Raw genomic sequence first — 18,767 nt, 5'->3', positions numbered from 1 at the left:
AGCATATGCCGCACACTGCATCAAATTGGTCTGCATGGCTGTCGTGCCAGGAGGAAGCCTCTTCTAAAGATGATGCACAAGAAAGCCCGCAAACAGTTTGCTGAAGACAAGCAGACTAAGGACATGGATTTACTGGAACCATGTCCTGTGGTCTGATGAGAACAAGATAAACTTATTTGGTTCAGATGGTGTCAAGCATGTGTGACGGCAACCAGGTGAGGAGTACAAAGACAAGTGTGTCTTGCCTACAGTCAAGCATGGTGGTGGGAGTGTCATGGTCTGGGACTGCATGAGTGCTGCCGGCACTGGGGAGCTACAGTTCACTGAGGGAACCATGAATGCCAACATGTATTGTGACATACTGAAGCAGAGCACGATCCCCTCCCTTCGGAGACTGGGCCGCAGGGCAGTATTCCAGCAAGATAACCTTGCTAAAGAAGATGATGGTGAAGGTGATGGACTGGCCAAGCATGTCTCCAGACCTAAACCCTATTGAGCATCTGTGGGGCATCCTCAAACAGAAGGTGGAGGAGCACAAGGTCTATAACATCCACCAGTTCCGTGATGTCGTCATGGGGGAGTGGAAGAGGACTCCAGTGAAACCTGTGAAGCTCTGGTGAACTCCATGCCCAAGAGGGTTAAGGCAGTGCTGGAAAATAATGGTGGCCACACAAAATATTGACACTTTGGGCCCAATTTGGACATTTTCACTTAGGGGTGTACTCACTTTTGTTGCCAGCAGTTTAGACATTAATGGCTGTGTGTTGAGTTATTTTGAGGGGACAGCAAATTTACACTGTTACACAAGCTGTACGCTCACTACTTTACATTGTAGCAAACTGTCATTTCTTCAGTGTTGTCACATGAAAAGATATAATCAAATGTTTACAAAAATGTCAGGGGTGTACTCACTTTTGTGAGATACTGTATCTAAACCTGTGTGTGATTTAAAATTGTTTAGAATGGAAAATGTTACTTTGATTGAATATGTAATACCATGCTCACGTGTTCTGAAATAAAATGTTTAATCTACACTTGCGTTTGATCATTCTTGTCTTGACACTCGAAATGACTAAACAATTGATGAAGAATATATATTATACGCAATCAGAACCTGGTTCGTATGGTGGCGTTGAGAGTTTGCAAAGAGCTATTGTTGAGAAAATAGGCAAAACTGACCAAGGGAAGGAGTTTTTTAACACAAATTTTCAAACATTAATGAAAAGACATTGTTCACTTTGCTACACGTACGGGGCAAAAAGCATCAGTGTGTGAAAGGTTCAACAGAACGCTAAAGACCAGGATGTGGAGATATTTTACTTCTTTTAACATGAGAAAATACACCGACATAGTCCAGGATTTGATTCAAGCGTACAATCACAATTACCATTCCAGCATCAAAATGAAACCCATCGAGATCAACGAAGCCGATTCCTTCAGAGTATTTAAAACCCTCTACGGACTGTTCTCACCTAAATTAAAGCAACTAAAATTCAAGTTTAAAGTCGGTGATATCGTTAGAATTTCCCGTTTAAAAAGACAGTTTGAAAAAGTATACGACCAAAACTTTACGGATGAATATTTTACAATCTCCGAACAGATACCGAGAGATCCCCTGGTATATAAATTACAAGACTATGATGGTGAAAAAATTGAGGGAACATTTTATGTACCTGAGTTACAAAAGATCATTATTGGGAAGGACAAGACGTTTAAAATTGAGAAAATCTTGTCTGAAAAGACCCGAAAGCGGAAAAAACTTTGCCTGGTGAAATGGGTGGGGTGGCCCGATAAACTTAGCTCCTGGGTTCTGGTCGAAGACGTAGTTAACATAACAAAAGGATCATTGTGAACAAAGCTGAAATCTATGTTCATTAAACCATGGAAGAGTGTAGATTCTTTGTGACCCTTCCAAGCAATGCGTCGTTGGATATTTACCCTAATAATAAGAACACACACTACACTACTAAATTCGCCAAACCAGTCGATTTGAACGAAAAATGGGAAGTCTTGCTCACAGAGGTTCAATATATCCAGAGTTGGTATTCGTTAACATAGGAAGACTGTCTATGTCATATTATCGAGAGGGATGGAAAGAAAACACAAAACAGTAACTTTACTATCACTCCAGGATATTCGGCGCGATGTATTGTGTGTTTCTGTGTTTTCCGCCATACCAAGCCTTTGATCATTGTGTTTCTCATTCCATGGTTTTTGGTCCTGTTTTCTTCCTCGCAGTTCTGATTCTGGTTACATGCCATTTTTAAATACTAGTTAGTACTGTAGTGTGCATGTTTAGGTATAGCCAATCTGTTGTGAGACATGTGGCCCTGAAAGGCTACAGAGCATTTTTGACAAGAAACTCATCGAGTTGTGTTTTATTCCTGTTTTTACAATTTGTAGGCTACATTTAATGGTGGTACGTTCTTCCATCCAGCCTGCCTACGACCCCCCCCAACATAGTGTTTAAACATTTCTATTATTTGAATCAATAAACAATAAAAAAAAAAGTTTATCACTGTATTATTGCTATGTATTATGTCTAACACATAGACTCATTACAAGTAATAATTATACATCCATTTTCCAAATTGTTTATCCTACACAGGGTCACCCCATACTGTGTGACCAGGTTTGTTCAATTAAGCAGTACAAGAAATCAACACCCTTGATCTCATTTTGGTTTAAAGCCCAATTTCACAACAAAATTTTATTTGTATATTTTTTGCTTTATGTAAAAATCATATCTGAGGTTAGAATTTAGTCGAGGCAAAAATTATAAATATAATATTCATAACTCTGTGCAACTACATGAGAACTAAAAGGACACTGGACTCCAAATTGCTGAATGATTTAGTTAAAAATGAGCAAAGAACGAGCCAAGCTTCCCCAGTTAAACATTTATTAGAAAGTTTGAAAGAACAAAGGTGGAGTTGTTAACTGAACTTTACATCAATTTCAAGCAACAGAAAGACATAGAAATTGTGAAAATATGAACATGTGAAAGATTAACATTATGCCACTTCCTCATCCCCCTCTTCATCAAACTCGCCCTCCTCTTCAGCTGTGGCATCCTGGTACTGCTGGTACTCAGACACAAGGTCATTCATGTTGCTCTCTGCCTCAGTGAACTCCATCTCATCCATTCCTTCTCCTGTGTACCAATGCAGGAAGGCCTTTCTCCTGAACATGGCTGTGAACTGCTCCGAGATGCGCTTGAACAGCTCCTGGATGGCTGTGCTGTTACCAATGAAGGTGGCAGCCATCTTAAGCCCTCTTGGAGGGATGTCACATACAGCTGTTTTGACATTGTTGGGGATCCATTCCACAAAATAGCTGCTGTTTTTGTTTTGCACATTGAGCATCTGCTCATCCACCTCTTTCATAGACATGCGGCCCCGGAAGATAGCAGCCACAGTCAGGTAGCGGCCATGGCGTGGATCACACGCCGCCATCATATTCTTGGCATCAAACATCTGTTGTGTTAGTTCAGGCACAGTGAGCGCACGGTACTGCTGGCTCCCCCTGCTGGTGAGTGGGGCAAAACCAGGCATGAAAAAGTGCAGACGAGGGAAGGGCACCATATTGACAGCCAGTTTTCGCAGGTCAGCGTTGAGCTGCCCAGGAAAACGGAGGCAGGTGGTTACACCACTCATGGTGGCAGAAACAAGATGGTTAAGATCGCCATAAGTGGGAGTTGTGAGCTTTAAAGTGCGGAAACAGATGTCATAAAGTGCTTCATTGTCAATGCAGTACGTCTCATCAGTGTTCTCCACCAATTGATGCACAGACAGAGTGGCGTTGTAGGGCTCCACCACAGTGTCTGAGACTTTAGGAGATGGCACAACACTGAACGTGTTCATGATGCGGTCGGGATACTCCTCACGGATCTTGCTGATGAGCAGCGTACCCATGCCCGATCCAGTGCCCCCACCCAAGGAGTGAGTGAGCTGGAAGCCCTGTAGGCAGTCACAGCTCTCAGCCTCCTTACGCACAACATCCAGCACTGAGTCCACCAGCTCAGCACCTTCAGTATAATGGCCTTTGGCCCAGTTGTTTCCAGCCCCACTTTGACCTGTGAAAAGCAGGACAATAAGGCTAAATTACAACATAAAGGCACCACAAACATGCCATTTTAAACAATTAAAGTGATCTATATAAAAATGTGTGCTTAATACATGCATTACTCTCCAAAAGAAAATATCCAGATCTTTGAATGCCTTTTTTGGAACTTCGTAGATACACCTTAAGAAATATATGTTCTATACATTGCTTGTGACCTATAATATCTAAAATGAGAAAAATCTAATTCAATTCTAATATTCTAAAAATCTAATATTCAATTCTAATATTCTAAAAACCTAATTCTAAAAATCTAATATTCAATTCAATGTCAACTTGCATTTCTTTCCCTCATTTATCTAAATTGGCATTATATTGGGGTAAACTGGACCCTCTGCCTGCATTCATCCACTCATTCAGCGTTACTTATGAGCATAACAAAATGTGGCCCAGACATAAGATATAATAAATAAAAAGTTGCATTCATGTTGGGTAAAATATTACTTTAGGGCAGATATTTTACATCTGTATCCAACCATCTCCCCCCACCCCCAACTAGAAGAACATTTTATTTCAGTAGCACTTTAAAGGCCATGCAAGAAATACCTAGTTTACATTCAGGGGTTCAACAGGACAGACGAACAGTCTTATAATATTTTGAAGGATTCTGAAAAGTAAAACTTTGCTCATTCATGTATTTAATCATTTAGGAAGTCCTACATCTTACTTGTTCAAAAACTCCCTGGATATCCCCAATCTCCCCATAACCCCTTAAAAACAAAAACTCATGCATTCATGCACTGCACATGTGTGACAAAAAGATTGTCTAAAAAGGCATTAGGTAAGTTGTTTGCACAATATTGAATTGTGAAGGATCTGAAGACAATATGTAAGGGAATGGGACTTATTTCAGAGTGAAACTGCATATTTGGGTTTTGGTATGGAGATTAGCAATCAGAATTTGACTGGTTTACAGAAACTGGGCATGTCTTTGCAAACAATATTTATTATTATTATTATTATTATTATTTTAATCTTCCCACCATTTAGCCAAAATTCAGAGGCAGGGGAAAAAACCTAAACAAAAATAAATAAATAAATCACAATGTGATCAGTACCCCCGAATCATGCACAATGTGACAAAGGAGATGAGCAAACAATGATAAAAAAAAAATACATTTTTATTTTAATCATTAAAAATAAAATATAAATGTCACCCACCAAACACGAAGTTGTCTGGTCTGAACACTTGGCCAAAAGGACCAGATCTTACAGAGTCCATGGTCCCTGGCTCCAAGTCCACCAGTACAGCCCGGGGAACATACTTTCCACCTGTTTCACCACAGGACACACTTTCACTACGGCCAGTTAAGCATTTAAGGTGAGTAATTAAACCGTAAACTTATTTGGACACAAGGTGAAGCTATGAATAGCCGGGTTTACCAGTGGCTTCGTTGTAATACACGTTAATCCGCTCCAGCTGCAGGTCGCTGTCACCGTGGTAGGTACCGGTCGGGTCGATTCCGTGTTCATCACTGATCACCTCCCAAAACTACAACAGCATCAAATTACAAAACCAGACCGTTATTATAGTCAGTGTTTACTACAGCATGCTCGTAACGTTAGCAAGCTAGCTCGAGCAGCGCGCGCAGTCAACGGCAGCAATTTCAAAACAAACAAACAATAAAGAAGCTATTTTCGACCTAAACCCTGAAACAAATCAGCCACGTCGTAGTTAATGTTCAGTTAAACAAGAGAAAATTAGCTTAAATAGTTAACCCATGGACAACTGGTCTAATATTCTTGTTGCTAAGTAACCCAAACATTTCCTACAACCCCTTTTTTTTCCCTGAAGTTAACCTACTAATAAAACTAAACGGTAAGAATTGTAATAATATTCATGTTTTAAACTTACTTTTGCACCGATTTGATTCCCACACTGACCAGCTTGCATGTGAACGATTTCCCTCATTTTGAGAAGCGTTTACTAAACACAAACCGTGACCTCAAACACACTCGTCCTCACACTCAGAAGCGTGTTGTATCACGGACTTTGATTGGCCACCAACAAATGCGTTCCGTATCTATAGTGACGGGAATTCTGACTCGTTTTTGTGAATCAGATCAGACTCAACTCAGCTCACCAATAAGAGCTGACTCTTTCGACTACAAATGGCTTTCACAAATTTGTTAAAGTTCTTCTTTGTCCAGCTATGGCTGAAATTGTTTGATGAAATCTAACTCCACCCTCCAATTAACAAAACACAAACAAAACTTTACACTGCATTATATACTGTACAATGCATTTGAATAACTGTTTCAGCAAGGGACCACACATGTACATCCATAAAAACAGTAAGCAACACTGTTGTGTTCTGTTTTATATGTGCTTCAGTATGAAGATTTATTTCCATTTATCCTGCTACCCTAACCCATTCTATGTGAAAGAACGTGTGTGTGTCATATTTTTGTTTGGGTGTGTGTGTGTGTGTGTGATATTTTTGGTTGGATGTGCACAGAAATTTGTTATTTATTATTTCATCAGCCTTATGAATGTATTTGTGTGTGTGTGTGTGTGTGTGTGTGTGTGTGTGTGTGGAATGCTCATGACCATACTATGTAGGAATACATTCTATGTGAAAGAACATGTGTGTTTGTGTGTGTGGAAATGCACCAGAACTGGATTTAAAGTTTACTACTGACAAATATCTTTAACTACACCTGCCAAGATCAATGACGGTTGGTGATGACCTTTGGCCTACGCCTGTCAAAATCAATGATTAATCTATGGGAAAGAATGTGTAACTATATATCTTTAACTACACCTGTCAAGATCAATGACGGTTGGTGATGACCTTTGGCCTACGCCTGTCAAAATCAATGATTAATCTATGGGAAAGAATGTGTAACTATATATCTTTAACTACACCTGTCAAGATCAATGACGGTTGGTGATGACCTTTGACGTACACCTGTCAAGACCTGTCATCATAAACATGATTGATGATAATGATCTTGACCTTTGACCTAGACCTGTCAAAATAAGGTTTTACAAAATATACAAACTACTTCTCTCTCTCGTGGCTGCCATTTCAGCCAGCCACGCCCCTGTTGATGGAGCCTCTGTGGGGCAACATTCTCTAACCTTCCTGGGACCTTTCTGTGGTCCTGGAAGGTCTGTCAGGGACCCCATTTGAGCCCTTAGAGTCAGCCTCTGAGAAGCTTCTGACTCTAAAGGTAGCTCTTCTGCTGGCCCTGACATCTCTCAAGTGAGTAGGAGATCTACAAGCTCTCTCGATTGCCCCTTCCTGCCTTGACTTTGCTCCTGGATTAGCCAAGGCCTTCCTGTATCCTAGGCAGGATTATATTCCTAAAGTGCCTACATCGGCTGCCCAGCCTGTGGTGTTGCAGGCTTTCTTCCCTCCTCCGTTCCTCACACCAGAACAAGAGAGGATGCACCTGCTGTGTCCAGTAAGGGCTCTCTGTACTTACGTCCACCGCTCCGGCCAGTGGCCTAAGTTGGAGCAGCTGCTGGTCTGCTTTGGCGGCGACAGTAGAGGTGATGCTGTGTCAAAGCAGTGCATCTCTAATTGTATAGTGGAAGCAATCTCTATTGCTTATGAGGCGTGCGGTCTCGCTATGCCTCTGGGCATAAGGGCTCATTCCACTGGGGTGGTCGCCTCCTCGAAGGCTTTGTTCAAAGGGATATCCTTACAGGATGTGTGTGCTGCTGCAGGGTGGTGAACGCCACACACATTCATTCGTTATTACAGCCGGGATATTCATTCCACCCCGGGCTCGAGTGTCTTGCAGTGACCCTCAGGCTTGGGTCTTTTTGAACAGGCCGTACCCTCAGTATGACGGAGTGGGTATTCTCGTTCCCATACTGTTATGCTAAACACAAAGTGGAGTTCCCTTTGAAAGGGAACGTCTGGGTTATGCATGTAACCCTGTTCCATGAGAAGGGAACGAGATGTTGTGTAGCTTTGTCATACCAGGGCAGGCCTGTGAATTGTGTCTTTGCTTCAGATAATAGAGGCTGACGGTGGGGTTCACATGTGCCATATTTATATCACGCGACGTGCTTAATTGCACGTCACCTGATCATGGCAGGCATATAAATAGAGGCATGATATTACACAAGCTTCAGATACCGGTTGTGCGTACAAGGGCGCTCCCATACTGTTATGCTAAACACCACGTCTCGTTCCCTTCTCAGGGTTACATGCGTAACCCAGACGTTTTCTGTGTTGGAAATCAGATATGTGAAGTGACTGTGGGACCTGAAGAACTTTGTCTCCAGTCTTATCTTGTTCTCACTGATGTCACTCTACCATTACGTAACCTTTTTTTCAGAGGAACAACTTTTACCTGCAAAATGTCAGCCTCTCCCCCTTTATCTAACAAATTTGGCTTTGTTAGTATTGCCATGGAAATAAATAAATAAAGAGTAATGAAGAAATATAAATAAAAATGGTTTATTATAATGAAATTGAACTTCAGTGATTTTAAAACTATAGTAATCCACAGTATGGTACTTCATCAATTGCAGTATGACATGAATATATTACATTCATTCATTCTTCTTGTCTATTTGCTGTATTTTTATCAGGGTTGCAATGGATCCAGAGCCTGGGAACACTGGACAATTTAGCTCACCCAATCTGCCTACTGGCTTGTTATTGGAGGTTGGAGAAAACCTGAGAACCCAGAGATAACCCTGTGGAATAATTAGATTTTTCTTTACTTTCTCTTATGCTTAAAATCTGTTTCATACTCTTGATGCTGATTCTTGTTATTTATGAGTGTATTCTGTACCAGGGTGTTCTAACCTGACATGTCTCGCCATTAGATAAGTGGATGGAATGTACATATAAAAAGATAGATAACGACACACACATTGTCATGTGAAGACCCTTTTTATCATACAATCAGCCAAGCTGCTCTGAATATGTTACAGCATAAATTACTTTATATTCAATATATAAACCTTGTTATATATTGGGTAGGCTTTCACACATTTAGTTAGACAGGAAGGTACAATATCAAATCTCCCCTTCATCTCTAAGATTTTAGAAAAGGTTGTAGCAAAGCAGTTATGCTCGTACTTAGATAGGAATAACATTCATGAAATGTATCAGTCAGGATTTAGACCTCACCATAGCACAGAGACAGCGTTAGTTAAAGTGGTAAATGACCTTCTACTGACCTACGATCAGGGTTGTGTCTCGCTGCTTGTGTTACTCGACCTTAGTGCAGCTTTTGATACTATAGATCACACTATTCTCCTTGATAGATTAGAAAATGTTGTTGGTATTAAGGGAACAGTCCTCTCCTGGCTAAGGTCTTATCTGACTGATCGTTATCAGTTCGTAGATGTAAATGGTGATTTCTCCATGCGTACTGAAGTTACTTTTGGAGTTCCACAGGGTTCTGTTTTAGGCCCACTGCTCTTTACTTTATATATGCTACCCCTAGGTCAAATTATTCGTAAACATGGAATTAGCTTCCACTGTTATGCTGATGATACACAGTTGTATGTTTCAGCGAAGCCAGAGGACAGACAGAAGCTTAGTAAAGTTGAGGATTGTGTAAAGGACATTAGACATTGGATGTTAACTAATTTCCTTCTACTTAATTCTGATTAAACAGAAATACTTTTATTAGGCCCACGTGTAGCTAGAAGTAATCTTTCTGATCACATGGTTACTCTGGATGGTCTTTCTGTTTCATCATGTACAGCAGTTAAAGACCTTGGAGTGATTATTGACTCCAGCCTATCATTTGATGCTCATGTAGATAATATTACTAGGATAGCTTTCTTTCATCTCAGAAATATTTCTAAAATAAGAAACATATTGTCACTACATGATGCGGAAATACTAGTTCATGCATTCGTCACTTCTAGATTAGATTACTGTAATGCCTTACTGTCTGGATGTTCCAGTAGGAATATAAATAAGCTCCAGTTAGTCCAGAATGCAGCTGCTAGAGTCCTAACTAGAACTAGAAGATACGACCATATCACACCGATATTATCAGTACTGCATTGACTCCCAGTAAAATCTCGCATTAACTATAAAATACTTTTATTAACCTATAAAGCACTAAACGGTCTTGCGCCACAATATCTAAGCGACCTTTTGGTTTTATATGATCCGCCACGCCTACTTAGATCAAAAGATGCAGGCTATTTGACGGTACTTCGAATAGTGAAGGCTACAGCAGGGGGGAGAGCTTTCGCTTATAGAGCCCCACAGTTATGGAACAGTCTTCCTATTAGTGTTCGGGACTCAGACACAGTCTCAGTGTTTAAGTCTAGGCTTAAAACGTATTTGTTTACTCAAGCCTACCCTGACTAGATTCTGTTCTACTACTTCGCAGTCATCATAATCTTTTTTCTCCCTCTCTCCTTTCGCCGAGCCCCACACGAATTTATGGAGATACTAGAGATCCAGATCCTTTCTGCCTCTGGATGGAGCTCAAATCTTCTCTAATTCCAGACTGCTGGGACTACGGCTGCTCCTAAGGCCATACAGACTTCATATAAATCCATAATGAACTTTTTCACACTATCTATTGTTACCCAGATGAGGATGGGTTCCCTTCTGAGTCGGGTTCCTCTCAAGGTTTCTTGCTCTTAAAACATCTTAGGGAGTTTTTCCTTGCCACCGTCGCCACTCAGTGGCTTGCTCAGTTGGGATAAATTCACACCTTTAATATCTGTATACCATGTTGACATTTCTGTAAAGCTGCTTTGAGACAATGTCTATTGTAAAAAGCGCTATACAAATAAAATTGAAATTGAAATTGAAGGTACACAAGCTGTGTGATGAGGCTGAAACAGGACTCCAGCTACACTCCCATATTTCAGTGGATAAAATTCATCTACTTTGAAGATCTTGTCTCCAGAATTATCCTTCCACCCTGTGAAATGTTATTCTGGTGTAAAAGACAACATGAAACTCCAGATAGAATGTAACCTGTGTTGAACTGCTCTGCAATACAAGGCAACAAGTTAACTGACACTATGATTTCTTGACACTACTCTATGGCCCATTTGTTTGTCACCTACCACCCCCCTTTGTAGCCACATCAACCTTTCCTCTGGGCTGTTTGATAGTTGTAGGTCAACAGCACCAGGTATTACATCAGCATAGCGTTGATATTTCCTAGGACCAGGCACTGCCCTGCTGATTGTGCCACAAACTTGGTTATCCAATTTTGGTAGGTCACTTGGCATTCCTTCCATATGAGCAAAGCTCCATGGTACGCACCTAAGATTTGTTTTGGTGTTAATATGGGGAGCTGAAAATCTGGAGGCTCTGCACAGGGACCATCAGTTCACACTTCATTTCCATTGTGAAATGTTGTAGTCACAATAAAAGTGAGTTCAATAGTTGTCAGTCAACAGCACCAGGTAAATTGTTACCTTCCTTTGCAGAGTGGCTCGACACAGGTTACATTCTCTCTGGAGTTTCAGGTTTCCACATATTCTCTGTTTGTGCATTTGGGTGTTGTATTTTACATACCCTGTATATCTCTGGTTACCATCCAGAAATGAATAGCCATCCACAAAGAAAACTTTGTCAATAGGGGAATTTTATTCTTTATTTGTGGGTCTGATTTAATTAAACTATTTGTTGTATTGTTTAATATCTTTATCTGAACATTTATTTTATTCTTCTAAGTAATTCAACACATTTGATCACTTTCCACCAAAGTCAGTTGTTGCACTGTGTGTGTGTGTGTGTGTGTGTGTGTGTGTGTGTGTGTGTGTGTGTGTGTGTGTGTCAGCCCAAAATCTGCTTGTGGTTCCATTTGAGGTGTTACATAACATAATCTCTAGGCTTGACAACATCCTCTGAATGATGCAGTTAAAACGTTGTATCTTAGTTATCATTTAACCTTATAGGAACATTATTTGAAATGAGAAAACATCCTTAAAACATTCTTTTAACATTAGATTCAAATGTTTTGTTTAAAACATTAATAGAATTTATAGGTAATGTTAGCCAAAGTTGCGAGAACGTTCCCTGCTAGCTGAGCTAATGGCGACTTCATAGTACACCGACTGGCGACTTGCAGTGATAAAATCGCTATATGTGTGAACGCACCTTTACACACTATCACTCACTCGTGCTTTCATGCAACATTCAAACTAAAGATGCACATCTGACTTTTATTCACCCCAAAAAACAAGACAATACAACAAACAATACAATGACAAACTCCAAAACAAGACAACATAAGAAACACAATACAGAGGCAAACTCAACAAACACAACTCATTGCAAACATAAGGCCTTTTGCATAGACAATATGAATTCTATGAAGCCTGTATAAAACCTTTACTGAAGTAGAAACTATTGAACTGCACAAGGGTTCTCTGACATCAGGAATTTTAACCACCTGCATCAACTCATGCTCTAAGGCTATTCATCACTCCTGCTCCTCACCTCTGCCTAAATAATTCTGAATATAGCATATTGTGTAGATCAGTGGTGTCAATGATGAAGGGCACAAATCTACAGAGAATAGCATTTTCCCTCTTTTAACACACCACATTCAGACAAAGGTAATTAGCTGATAGGTTGATTCAGGTGCTAAACTAGAAAGGGTGTAAAACGTTGCTATACAGTGGCCCCCTGGCTTCAAACAAAGTTGATGAGTTTTTCTTGAGAACGGGTAAGACGGTCCATGCGATTCTGCATGTCAATGCGGCGTCTGCTGACATTCGACTCTTCACGCAAGGCATCGGCCACGTTGGCACCGTCCACTAAACCCAGTATCTCACTGCACAGCATCTGAGCGGATTCCTTCAGCATGAAGTATCGGATCAGCATGGGCACCTGGTCAGCCAAGCGCTGCACCACAATCTGTCAAGAGAGGGAAAAATCTCTATAATTCAAAATTTCTAGGTTTTAAGGTAAATGTTTAATTGATGTGTATTTTTCTTATCTCTTGTAGTTGTAAAATGGTAAAAATTTAATAGATTTTTCCCACAATTATGTACTACTATAATAGCTGATAGCACAAAATACAGAGGGAAAGGTTTACATTTGGAGATATAGAGCAGTAAAAGAGAAAATTATATTGATACAATAAGCTTTTGTGAGAATTTATTTCTTAATAATTAAAAATATCTTAATGGCAGATTTTTTTAAACAACATATTTGATTTGCATAACCATACATACCCTACTGTTTAAATATATCTATAATAAAAATAATAATTATGAATGAAATAAAATGAACAGTTTTATTGGTGTATATAATTAATAACCCATTCAACTTCTAAAATATACCTCACAATAAGCCCGCAGCATTTCAGGATATTTGTTTCTGTTGTCAAACCCAGCAAAGTTGTCTTCTGAAGCATTTTGTGCCTTAGCAGGCTTAGTCTCATTCAAGGTCTTGAAGTAGATGCCATCTTGAGTATAGACCAGTTGCTCCATCTCAAACTGCTCCATGATCCTCTGCTCCACCTTGGCTTCCTGCTTTGACTGAATGTTGTCGATCTTGTTCTGTGATGTTGATTTTAAGTATGTGATTATAGCGCTTCAATAAGAATGGATTTAACTGGTTCAGAAATATTTCACACTTTCACAATACAAATGCTTTAAAACTAAAAAATATGATTTACCATTGCAACAGAATGGAGGAAAGGGTAGTTGTTCAAGTAAGTTTTGGACACATCTGAAAACTGTTTCTGAATGATTTCTGAAACACAAGCACATCCCGGTCTGAATTTTTCCATTTTTCCACACAATATACACAATCACAGAATTACTACCTTGTTTTCTTGTACAAATTAAAATATACAACATGCTGCATTTTTTGCTTATTCACTTCAAGAGAGAAAAAAGAGAGGCTGGTGGGCAAATTGCTGTGGTATAATAGTAATAAAACACTTTGGGTTGTGCTGTTATTGAAGACGTTTAACTTCAGTTGATTATTTTCACATAACACTTCCCATGGTGTTTGGGGGTGGATACTTATGTAAGCCACTGCATGATAAAATCATAATTTGGAAAAATGACTATTCTTGGTAGTGAATTGTCAGTTCATTTTTTTAGGTGATATACTGTGTTTTCCATGTACCTTTCAGATAAATGCTGATAAATAAACACAGTTAAACTGAGTTGTTCATGCTGTTGGTCTCCTAAACTGGTGGAAAGTTGATGAATGAAAGTCGTGAAGGTTAAGTGGTGTAAATTTACCTCTGATGACCCTGAGTGTGTCAATAGCTGGTCCTGATAGCTGGATCACAAGCTTCTGCACCACCGTCTCAAACACCTTGTAGTCACTGAAACCAGGCAGCTCATGTCCTCTGTGCTTCCGGTCATATTCAGTCACCACTTCCTGTACCGTTTTTTGGACTGCACTGGGTTTAAAATTTGACCAAAAATCAACTCCCCCACCAGTTCCCATCAATAGGCATCATTTAGTTGGAGTTTCCACAAGGTTTATTTTAGCTGCTCTAGACAACTACTAGCCAAAGTTTATTAGAAGTACTTGCTCCTCAATGCCATAGTTTTCTCCATGGAGACAATGTGCTGTTTTAAAATATATATTTTGTCCATTGAAAATTACTAAAATGATTTGGCATAGCTTCTGCATAGGGACTGTGTACTCACATGATGCCTTTGTGTTGTCAAGATGATCTTTCCACTTTTTGAATTCAGACCGAAGCATTACAAACAAGTTATCATTGTTGACCACTTCCCCAGATGCCAAGCGGTTGATCTTATCATTAAATTTTGTCAAGGTCTGAAAGAACAAGCAACCATGAACAAGATACAGCCAGGGTGGTATAGGGCTCTGGATTTTAAAAAAAACAAAAAGGTACACACATCTATAAAAAAGGTCTTTCTCTTCTGTGGGTCCAGTGGTGGACCAGCTTCACACTCACTCAGCTCTTTTGTCAAGCTCCACAGCTGCTTCTTGATCTCCTCTGAGATCAGAGGTACCGATTTCTTAAAAAAAGATAATAAAAACTACAATTAATTAACTACAATTAATAAGCTTATATCACACAGCCTTTGACAAGTATGCTCACTGCAGTAATCATGTAGCTTTCGTGTTTCCAGGTCTGCATTTTTCCACAAAATTATTTTTTTTTAGCTCAGACGGAATGTCATGCAATATCACATGTTCATATGTGTCAGATGATTACACAGAGTGAATCACCCCCTATAAATGTGTTATATTTTAGACCTACCATCTAATATAATGACCAGCTGTCAGTGGGGATTGCTTTTGTGTCATCTAGTAGCCCTCTGTAGTACTCAATCATTCATGACTGCCTTTACTGATTTTCTGCACATATTGGCAAACTGTTCTAACTTACATTAAAACACAATAATAAGGAACAGTATAAAAAAAGAGCAGAAACATACTTTGATGTGATCAACCAGGTCTTGAGTCAGTTTGGTAGAAAGACACTGTATAGTTGCTTTCTCCTCGTGCAACAAGCAACTGGAAATAAAAAAATTACAGTAAGTTCCCTATTATTACAAGTGGGTCAAATGTCACAAATAATGAATGAGTTCTTCATACCTGAAGAATTCATGACGTCTGAAGAATTCCCTCTCTACTCGAGTGGCGTCAGACAGAGAGATTTTATCATCAATTTGCTGTTGGCCACGGCACTTAACAATGACATACCCTTTGCTTAAGGGAATGACCTGATTTCGGATTATATCCAAGATGTTTTTCTCTGTTCCCTTGTCTATAAGGTCTGGCTTTGTAAGAATAGCTGTTAGAATAAAAAATAAATAAATGTATAATAATAATAATAATAATAATAATAATAATAATAATAATAATAAATATATCTGCCCCTAGTTATTAAGTGGCCAGTGACTTTATGAGGGAGGAAATGAGACGCCATTTGAACCGTCATTGCTTGTTTCCAAAGAGATATACTAAATTTGGTGGCTTTATGTCAAGCCATTCTTGAGATATGGCCTTATTTCCAATCTGGCTGACCTCCTGTTTTGCAAATCACATCTCAAGAGCACTTATAACATGAACACTCAGCACCTACTATTGAATAATCAGAAAGAAGAATCATGATCTGTTTTTGTTTGGTTCTAAAGTTATGAGCAGTTTTACTAATTTGTGACGGATAGTGCCTCTAGAGTTAAATTACACAAAACATCTTGGCATCCCTTATAATCCTGGTCCTTCACCCACATACTAAGTTTGGTCTGAATACATTAAATCAATGCTAAGACATGCCCTTACTTTCTGTTATAGAGACTTCAATGACAAATTCTTTTGCACATTTTGAACAAACTGTCCCACATATCAAAAAATCAGAGAAACAAGTTTAGAGGTTGGTCCCATGATGATGTCATGACTGAACAAAATTTGTAGGAGAAAAAGCACAAAAAAAAATAATAATAATAAAAAATAAAAAACTTGTAAAAGGTGGAAAATCCAAACGGTGGAAATTAACATCATGATATTGTTAACTTACCATGACCCAAAGAAAGGAAAGTGTACTCACATCACTACAATGTTGCATTGCATAATTATTATTGCAAATTGTGCTGTGTTGGTGTCTGAGATTGTCCTGTATCAGTGTGCTAAATTTTAGTGTACAAAGCATTTAATGGGCTGTCATAGAATCCCATGTTGAAGGTAAATAATAATATTTAAGCTTGTGATAAGTAGCTTTGGTTGAGGTTGACACTTTACCTAATGTCCTTTTTCCCTCAGGATCCACTTCCTGTGCCATTTTCAGAGCTTCTGTTGTTGCTATGTCAACATTACATGGGACCACGACCAAATTTATAGTTTGGTCCTTCTCTATATATTTCCATATGAGATTTTTGATCTAGACAACAATAAGATAAGCAATGTTACAATTAAATTAAAGGGCTTAATCTGGTTAAGTGTCAAGGGTCAATTCACAGTTTACGCTAACCTGATGTCCGATGTCCTCAGGTTGACCTTTTACAGGAACTCGGGCAATCCCAATGAGATCGATCAGTGTGAGGTCACACACATCAGGAGCCATGATCTCCAGAGTGATGAGTTCATCACATATCCCAACACCTTCTCCAGCCAGCTCATTCTGGGCTGTTAGACAGATGTATTTATTTTTATTTAACTGAAGATATAATCTCTTTGAAGCTCTACAATGCATTATTAGGTCTGTTAAATGTTTTTTCTTACAAGATTATAAAGAATTCCACACATAGTTCTAATGATTTATGATAATGAGCTTCATAGAAAGTGTTCGGGTAAAAACCTTTCACTAATGGGAATTAAAAAAAATCTAATTTACAAGTCTTTGTTAAAACATATTACCACTGGATACAAATTCTGTAGCAGAACCTGACAGCAAGGTTCCCCATTCAGAACCATAAAAAAGGACTTGCATCTATTTGTCTTTATCTGTTAATTTTATTATTTTCACTAATTTTACCAACCTGCCTGAATGTAGCCCTCAACCAGTGATGGGTCATCAAACTCAATGATTACTTCATTGTAAGATATTACTGCTTTCCAGTGAATGCCACATTTAATCTTCCTCAGCTTTAACTCCAGTGGACACCTTGTCACAATACCTAAAGTTATAAAAGCACATTATACATCCGCTTTTGTTTTCCTACTTCTCCTAATGTCAAAAAGACAAATTTCACCCACAGTGCATCTGTGTAAAAAAGAAGTGACAATATTGTGGCTTGAATTTTATTCTGTATATTTTTACTTTTAACTGTCAAATCCTAGAAAATCATAACAACTCATATGTAACAAGTGGTTATATATTGAATGTAATGCAATATATTTTTACTCTGTAAGAGAAATGGGAAACAACCCACCACTCCCTCTGGGCAATGGCACTCCAGATAGTGCTTCCAACACAGAGCTTTTTCCAGAACTCTGTGAAATAATTTTTTAATAAACATTTTCAAAGCATGACAAAAAAGTACAACATACAACATTTTGCAACAGCCACCGATTTAAAAGCGTGCATCGTCCAGCGGTTTAATAGAAACAACTCCAAACGCTATATTGATATTCTACAAGACATCACGGACGGATACAATGCCAGCTATCACAGGAGCATTAAGATGAGACCTATTGATGTGTCCAAAGAAAATGAATCTGCCGTGTATAAAAACCTATATGGATCTAAAGACGGCCCCGGCGTAACCCCTAAATTTAAATATAAAGCTGGCGACATTGTTAGAATTTCTAAAGTAAGAGGTCTGTTCACAAAAGGTTATAAAGAAAACTACACGCACGAGTTTTTCACTATAACAGAATGCATATCACGCGAACGTCCCGTCTATAGGTTGTGTGATTATGATGGCGATGTCGTCGATGGTGTTTTTTATGAAGAGGTATTACAAAAAATATTTGTGAACAAAAACAAAACAATTAAAGTGGAAAAAATTTTTAGACAAGAAGAAACAAGGTCGAAAAACAATGGTTTTGGTTAGATGGCTCGGATGGCCCTCAAAATTCGCATCGTGGATCGACCAGAAAGAATTGGTTGATGTACAGAATCCCATAAAAACAGACGAAACCTCGTAGATGGCACACATTCATGTAAAAAACCAACCATGACTGCGGGTGGTTTTTATGTAACGCTTCCCTGTAATGCCTCAAGGACTGTTTATCCGGAAAATAGTATTTCGTATTATACAACTCGATTATCGAAAACTATCAATCTAAAAGGAGAAT

General features: G+C 39.0%; 2 protein-coding genes and 1 long non-coding RNA gene across 3 annotated transcripts in view; 1 reads left to right on the top strand and 2 right to left on the bottom strand.

The window, feature by feature from the left end:
- The window catches only part of LOC128602148 (uncharacterized), a 38,361-nt gene extending 29,668 nt beyond the window's left edge, over positions 1–8,693 (top strand). The window contains exon 7 of the long non-coding RNA XR_008384807.1: positions 8,675–8,693. This is a non-coding gene — a long non-coding RNA (uncharacterized LOC128602148). The remainder of the gene's footprint in view (positions 1–8,674) is intronic.
- Positions 2,886–6,136, bottom strand: LOC128602145 (tubulin beta-4B chain-like). Its single transcript, XM_053615728.1, has 4 exons — positions 5,978–6,136; positions 5,506–5,614; positions 5,284–5,394; positions 2,886–4,075 (listed from the first exon to the last, which is right to left on the bottom strand). Exons 1-4 carry the CDS (start codon positions 6,032–6,034, stop codon positions 3,015–3,017), a joined length of 1,338 nt encoding a protein of 445 aa, XP_053471703.1. The 5' UTR covers positions 6,035–6,136; the 3' UTR covers positions 2,886–3,014.
- A 3,545-nt stretch (positions 8,694–12,238) lies between the features above and the next one.
- On the bottom strand, positions 12,239–17,966 carry LOC128602147 (interferon-induced GTP-binding protein Mx2-like; the record flags this gene model as incomplete). The annotated part of the gene is made up of 12 exons (XM_053615730.1): positions 12,239–12,941; positions 13,370–13,588; positions 13,708–13,784; positions 14,285–14,443; positions 14,702–14,834; positions 14,918–15,040; positions 15,464–15,542; positions 15,624–15,822; positions 16,770–16,908; positions 16,999–17,153; positions 17,507–17,644; positions 17,900–17,966. Coding segments are annotated over 12 exons (1,713 nt in total), but the record flags the coding sequence as incomplete, so codon positions are not given.
- Positions 17,967–18,767: the final 801 nt, after the last annotated feature.

This window comes from Ictalurus furcatus, chromosome 26 (genome assembly GCF_023375685.1).
Source record: "Ictalurus furcatus strain D&B chromosome 26, Billie_1.0, whole genome shotgun sequence".
Lineage (NCBI taxonomy): Eukaryota > Metazoa > Chordata > Actinopteri > Siluriformes > Ictaluridae > Ictalurus > Ictalurus furcatus.
The sequence above is the reverse complement of the archived record's forward strand: the minus strand, read 5'-3'. Positions and strand labels throughout refer to the sequence as shown.